The sequence below is a fragment of the Cephus cinctus genome, unplaced genomic scaffold (assembly GCF_000341935.2).
Source record: "Cephus cinctus unplaced genomic scaffold, Ccin1 Ccin1_scaffold0013, whole genome shotgun sequence".
Taxonomy (NCBI): Eukaryota; Metazoa; Arthropoda; class Insecta; order Hymenoptera; family Cephidae; genus Cephus; species Cephus cinctus.
This window is the reverse complement of record NW_014332762.1, coordinates 2,430,617-2,436,877: the sequence shown is the minus strand read 5'-3', so window position 1 is coordinate 2,436,877 and position 6,261 is coordinate 2,430,617. Positions and strand designations below refer to the sequence as shown.

Sequence of the window (6,261 nt, the reverse complement as noted above, 5' to 3'; positions counted from 1 at the left end):
GGGGGGGGGGGGGGGGGGGGGGCAAGGCGGAGAGGAAAAGAAGTTAAGTATGTCGCTGCTCAAGTTACACCCACTCCACCTGTATTCTTTTTAAAAGTGACTCCTCCCGATTTCTTTAATTCCTACGACACCAACGACGGAATAAAAGCCACTGTTCCTGGCAGTGTCAGACATCTCCTAATTTTCATCTGTGCAGTGACCGCCCCCCCCTCCCCCCCCCGTCGCACGCCTTTCCAACAACAAGCAGATTTTTATTAAAGCAGATTCTTCGAACATGGCAGCTACGCGAGTTTCTACAGTCTGGAGAAGACTTTATTCTATATGGATAGACTGAAACTTTGCATCCTCGTTAAATTTGACATTACTGTTTACACGTATTGGTCGGTGCAGGCGCGTCGATATCTAACTACATATGTAGTTGTAAGCGTTGTCAGATTCGAGGCTAAAGGATCGTCGACTTCGGGTCGTTGGAAGAAAACGTGACAAAAGTATCTCTATGAAGGCGGATCAAGGAAGGAAATCCATACGCATATCTCCTGGCCATTTCAAAGCGTACAATTTACAAACCCAAAGAAGTTGAGGCCTCCATTTTCTCCATTTCGCTTCATCCACGTCGAAGATCTTTTAGCTTCTATTCTATTAGTGGCGGCTTATTGACCTTACATGTGGATGTATCTCTACAAGCACATTTCAACTCTGTTTTTCGATTCGTTCGGCTTGTTGCTAAGTGTAACGCATTTATTGAAAGTCTCTCCGAAACAGAAGTTGAGAACATCGAGGAAATCCAGATTGATTTGAAATTCGCAACGAAATTACTGGCTGACGATGATTTTTCTCGCCTCTTTCATCCTTTCGTCAATGGCACCTTGTGAATGTGAATCCGCGGACATGCAGCAAGACCTATGGACGAAGCCACGATACAAATAGACGAGGTGATATACCCGATAGCGGTTCTGCGCATATGGAGAGTGACGTCGTCGTCGTCGTCGTCGTCGTCGTCACGCAGCAACATCTATTTCCAGTTCCATTTTGAAGGGCCATCATCTTCTTAAAAACCGAAACGTAAATGAGTCCCCTAAAGGCAGAACTGACATAGTTTTTAACGTGACGTCACTGATCCCCGCGCGATCTTTACAAAAATACGATCGCTACTGGCTGTACATACCTCGTCTATTTGTAACATGGATGAAGCATCATTTCGTAACGTGCGTCTCCGCGTATATCTGGTACAGAATGATTTGCGCAGATTAAGTACATGGCGACACAGTACTATTTCACGACCATCGTATCGGAATCAAATTCTCTAATTTATATTATTGGTTGGAAACACGCGGGGAAAATAGACGCCGCCGTAAGAAGTGATTCGGTGTGTCGTTTTACGATTACGTCTCTTATGTGTTACATTACCGAAACCGTTTTTCATTAGTCTTCTATATTCTCTCTTAACGTTCTGTTTCCCTCCTTCGATTCACTAGACACCCCCCCCCGTCCTCTACGTGCTTTAGAATATAAGTGAGAGTAGTCGTGGTGCCTCGCTTAAAGTGTTAATTTAAAAAATAGTCAATGTCAGTTCTTCACGAGAGCGTTGAGCCTGGGGCACTGTGAGTCTACACGATATCCTCTTTGAGACGTAACGGATGCTTCGTAGAGACTTATCATTCTCTTGTGCCTCTCCGTGTCCCGTCCACGTGTAACCGAGAGCGCCAGTCCTTGTAGCTTTCCTCAATTTAATTGCGAAGCTTTTTTCCTCTCTTTGTAGATTTCGCAGGGTCCCTCGAGAACCGCTTAGCTACTCGCTTAACGCACCCTCGAGATATCCCTTCGAACAATTTGGAATTATCCGATGCAGGTGGCTGTTGAACGGAAGATGCGCAGCCGTAGCCCCAGCACCCGCGGACAGCAGTTAATGGGGGGGATGGAGATGTCAAAAATAACGTGCGACGAGCTCAAAGACGGGCTTGTCGAGACACGAATAATCTCGAGGGAGAGAGTAAGAGAGTAAAAGAGCAAGAGAGCAAGAGAGCAAGAGAGTAAGAGAGCATCCTCCTTTGCGTAGCGTTCAAGATGAAGACCCGTAACGCAGCAAACATACGCAAGCATACGCAAACGCACGAGTTATTTCGCTATCACTTTACCTCTTTATTCCGGTAAATTATCTATGTACACTGATTCACTTCTTACCTGTGGTCTACCACATAATACCTCCTATAACTAGGCTATCACGAGAGCACGGCGCTGACTTCGCTCGTGTCTTTGCAGTCTTGAATAGATATCTGAGCGATCTCGCTCATAACGTCTTCTTGAGTAGTTTCGGCCTTTCTCAGTATTGTGTATCCCTGATACACGTCATCGTTGTCATTCGACGCGGACTTGCCGTTACTCTTGTTTTGGCCGTTGGTCCTCCTCTTAGATGAATCATCGTTATTCGACGTGCCAGGATGTATCTTGAAGACGCTCTTGATGATGTTATTCACCGTCTGAGAGCGCTTTGGGCTCTCTCCTGTCTTTTGCTTCCCGACGAAACCATTCCTGCTGTCATTCAGCTTTCTCTCGAGCTCAACAAGAGTATGATTGAACTGCTCATCTGCGTCCTTCTCTCTTCCACCTAACCTCTCACTCTCGATCTCGTAGATCTGTTGATCCGCGTGTCTCGCACCGCCGTTCTTCACTATCTTCGGATCCTTCGCACCAACTTTGAACTCGCTACCAGACTTGTTCCTTTTCAGCACCATTATTCTCGTCTTGCTAGACTTACTACTGGGACTCGAACTGCTTGGAGAACTCTCATCCCTTGCTTCCGCGGTAGGGTATTTGTCCCGAGTGTTTTCCGACTCATCAGGATCATTTTTGTCAATCTCTTTTCTCGACATGACAGTGGATTCTTGGAGACTAACCTCTCTTTGTTTTTTAGTTGATTCCACGCTCTCCGAAGCATCTTTACCCTTGGCAAGATCCTCGTCGAGATCCGTCACCTGCACATTCCTTTGTGGATCCAATTCGTCTTCCGTACCTTTCTCCAAGCTCTTAGTCTTATCTGGGGACAAAGATTGCGGAAAGCTCTGTCGATCATTTGACAACGGTGGTTCCCTCTGAAGCACCTTGACTGGACTCTTAGGTTTGGTGCCGTTCTCAGATACATCCTTGCTTTGACAATTCACGCAGCTAAGCTGTTTAGTCGAGTGAGTCGGTGAGTTAGATTGCCTCTTGCAGGAGTTGTTCTTTTGTGCTACCCCCATATGTGGCCTGCCGAGTCTGAGGACATTCATTGATGAGGATGCTTGAACGTTGAAAGTACCGGAAGGTTCATACTGTGGTACCGGCTGCATGTGATTCACGTGTATCTGTTGTTGCATGCGATGAACGTCAGCATGCATCGCGTTCTCTATTTGTCGTTGACCTACCATTTGTTGCTGTAACGGTATATACTGCTGATAATGTCCCGGGACATTGGGACTCATTCCAGGATTGACGCTGGCACTATTTGCTGGACCATAGTTTGGATTCGTGGGCGGATGCATAATTGAGTTCACGTACTGGGGCAGCATCTGTCGGGGTAGCTGCTGAAATTGATATTGTGGCGCGGGATAGGCCGGGCAGTTTTGCTGAGATTGATTTTGGGAAGCATTCTGCCTGCCACGTTCTCGGTAATTGTACCGATCCTGAGTGATCTGTGAAACGATACCATGATACTGTTGAGCCAAAATCTGTCGAGACTGATACACTTGATCGTTTTGAGGAACATTTTGCGGCTGGTGTCCATATCCATCGTAGTTTGAAACCTCTGCTGCTACTCTGCCATATGAGACGCTGGTCTGATACTGAGGTGGCTGCGACACATATTCCTGCTGCTGTTGTTGTTGTTGTCGTTGCTGTTGCTGCCATTGATCCTGAGACTGTGGATACTGCGGTACTGGCGGTTGCGCATCTATCCAAGTCTCTTGCTGGGGTGGTTGTTCCCGATCGCGCTTAGCCTGAACCGCCATCCAAACTTCCTTTAACTCTCCCGTTATATCCCGGTCCTTTAGGACTGTGTACCGTCTCGTGAACACTACATCCTCGTTCATAGCTTCCACAAAATCCAGAAGAAGTTCTATTAGTGTGGAACGCTCCTGTGGAAAAACGAGTGTACTTGAAAATCTGGGATAGATTCTGCCCCCCCCTCTCTCTCTCTCTCTCTCTCTTTCTCGACCCATATTTTCTTTTGAAAATGCAGTAATATTTTTTTATATTATATCTTTAAAGAATTACTTACCTTTGGATCCTGAGCGTTTTTGCCATTCAGTCGAAGAATCTCTGGATTGACCATCACTGCAAACACGGCCATCTGAGGATTCTCTGTTCGAGGGGGAGAGACCCTCATGCCACCGTAAAGAGGTATGGGGTCCGAAGGACTATGAGGCATTGCAATTTTTCCCCATGATAGTACATTAACGTAACAAGGTTCTGTGAATCCCTAGATAAATAAAAGAGGACCATTAATTCCTTATAAGTAACGTTTAACAATGATACAACAGGAAACTTCAGAAATTTTTCAAACAAATATTATGCAATGCCTTGAAAAGTAGAACCATATTATTACGTACTTTCAATCTGAAAAAAGTTCTTACCAGGGCCAATTGTCTTATCTTAAGAATTGCTCAATGTATTAAATGAAACAACTAATAATTATTCAAGTTAAAAATGTATGATCGTTAATTAAAAACTTTGTATCAACTCAACGATAAATTGTCAATTTTATTCATGAAAAAACTTTTCCAATATAGTGCACCTACTTCACTTCGTAACATCTTTTTTCTTCATTATCTTCCTACTGTCAACTTTTTCTTATAATAATTGTGATAAATTTGATAGACTGCATCAACAGGAAAAGACGACACCTTATAAGACAGCGAAGTAAAGTTAAATAATTATATGCAATAGCTATATCTAAAAAGAAATGAGTACCTTCCTATAATCTTGTATACACATGTGTGGCTGTGGTGGATTCTTGAACAGTCGAGCACCATTGCGCTTCATCCTGGACGTACCACCCTCTGTCATCTTACAGCTGCAAATGAAACAAAGAAAAATCTATGTCGCTAGATAATTTAAAGCCATATGCACATTCTCATGCACATGGTTCCTTTATATAGTTAAACAAAAAGAAAATAACTCAAATATCACAAGTCAATACCCAGGATATTCCAATTAGAAATAAATTTGGCTACATAAAACTTTGTCATTCTTAAAATAAGCAATGACTTTCAAAGTAAAGAATTATGCAAGAAAAAGAAGAATAGGCAAGAAGGAACAAGTCGGCCTTTATGAACATTCGAAGGCAGAAAGGAAGGCAAATATAGCACATGACTTTAAGTATACATAACAATCTTTGCAAATGCACAAACAAGATCGTTCGATTTACAACCGATAGATTAGATTTATAACATTCGGAATAGACGACCGCGTTTGGTGTAAGCCTCGAAATTACTAGAAATAAGAATCCACAAATAGCGAAGCCTCGCCGAGAAAGTGTGGCGATTATGTCTCGTAACTTGGAATATCACTGACAAAACCCAAATTATTCGTCGGCTGTACTGCATAATTTTACGCACCATCGATGGCACAAGAAATTCGATGGAAACAGAATGCAGTGGATACAAGATGCCGCAGTCAAATACGAAAATAGGAATATTTTTACAGCTTTCTCAACATATCGAATCCTTCTCACTGCGATATACCAGTCTTACGGACTGTCAACATAACCTAAAGAGTCGTGAGGCTTGGCTAGTAAATCCATATTGTCTCAAAGAACGACAGTTAATTACGTAGCAGGGCGTACCGATAATTGCAGGAGAATCAACGAGTATCTCGAAAACTGACTCACCAAGCACTGGTACACCAGGCGCGAGGATCACTCAAATGAGCACCGTTCGGACGCGGCACATTATTAAACACCTACACGGGAAAAAAGATCTGTCGGTCCTTTTGTTTATTATTTTTCCGGAGGATGCGCCCTGAGAGAAACACAAGCCTCCTGCTGTCTCCTGCCTCCTCGAGGAGCTGACCCCGGCGGCTGGTCCCGGTACTAAAGACATCTCTGCCTCGAGTCTGTTCGACTGGCCTAGTGTAATCTAGTGCCATAGCGGGAGGCATCGCTGTGAACGCACCTCTTCAAATTCCCTAGAGTACGGTGAAGATATCAAACAACAGTGACTTCTCGATCATCGCTAAAACCAGCTAAAACTTCGCTACCGACGACACCGACGCAAGATAATCTGTCCT

The 6,261-nt window shown here is 44.0% G+C and overlaps 1 protein-coding gene across 2 annotated transcripts; it reads right to left on the bottom strand.

The window, feature by feature from the left end:
- Positions 1-2,118: 2,118 nt before the first annotated feature.
- On the bottom strand, positions 2,119-6,055 carry LOC107264465 (myb-like protein AA). Of its 2 annotated transcripts, none has more exons than XM_025082237.1 (4): positions 5,819-6,055; positions 4,945-5,047; positions 4,253-4,453; positions 2,119-4,109 (listed from the first exon to the last, which is right to left on the bottom strand). In XM_025082237.1, exons 2-4 carry the CDS (start codon positions 5,038-5,040, stop codon positions 2,220-2,222), a joined length of 2,187 nt encoding a protein of 728 aa, XP_024938005.1. In that variant the 5' UTR covers positions 5,041-5,047; positions 5,819-6,055; the 3' UTR covers positions 2,119-2,219. The 2 variants fall into 2 exon arrangements, with proteins under 2 accessions (XP_024938005.1, XP_024938007.1); XM_025082239.1 differs by lacking the exon at positions 5,819-6,055 and adding an exon at positions 5,592-5,769.
- Positions 6,056-6,261: the final 206 nt, after the last annotated feature.

Coding starts and splice junctions, on each gene's coding strand:
- LOC107264465 (XM_025082237.1), bottom strand. CDS start 5,040: ATGACAGAGGGTGGTACGTCCAGGATGAAGCGCAATGGTGCTCGACTG. Junction 4,454..4,944: donor GTATACAAGATTATAGGAAG/GTACTCATTTCT, acceptor TTATTTATCTAG/GGATTCACAGAACCTTGTTA. Junction 4,110..4,252: donor AAAACGCTCAGGATCCAAAG/GTAAGTAATTCT, acceptor GTTTTTCCACAG/GAGCGTTCCACACTAATAGA.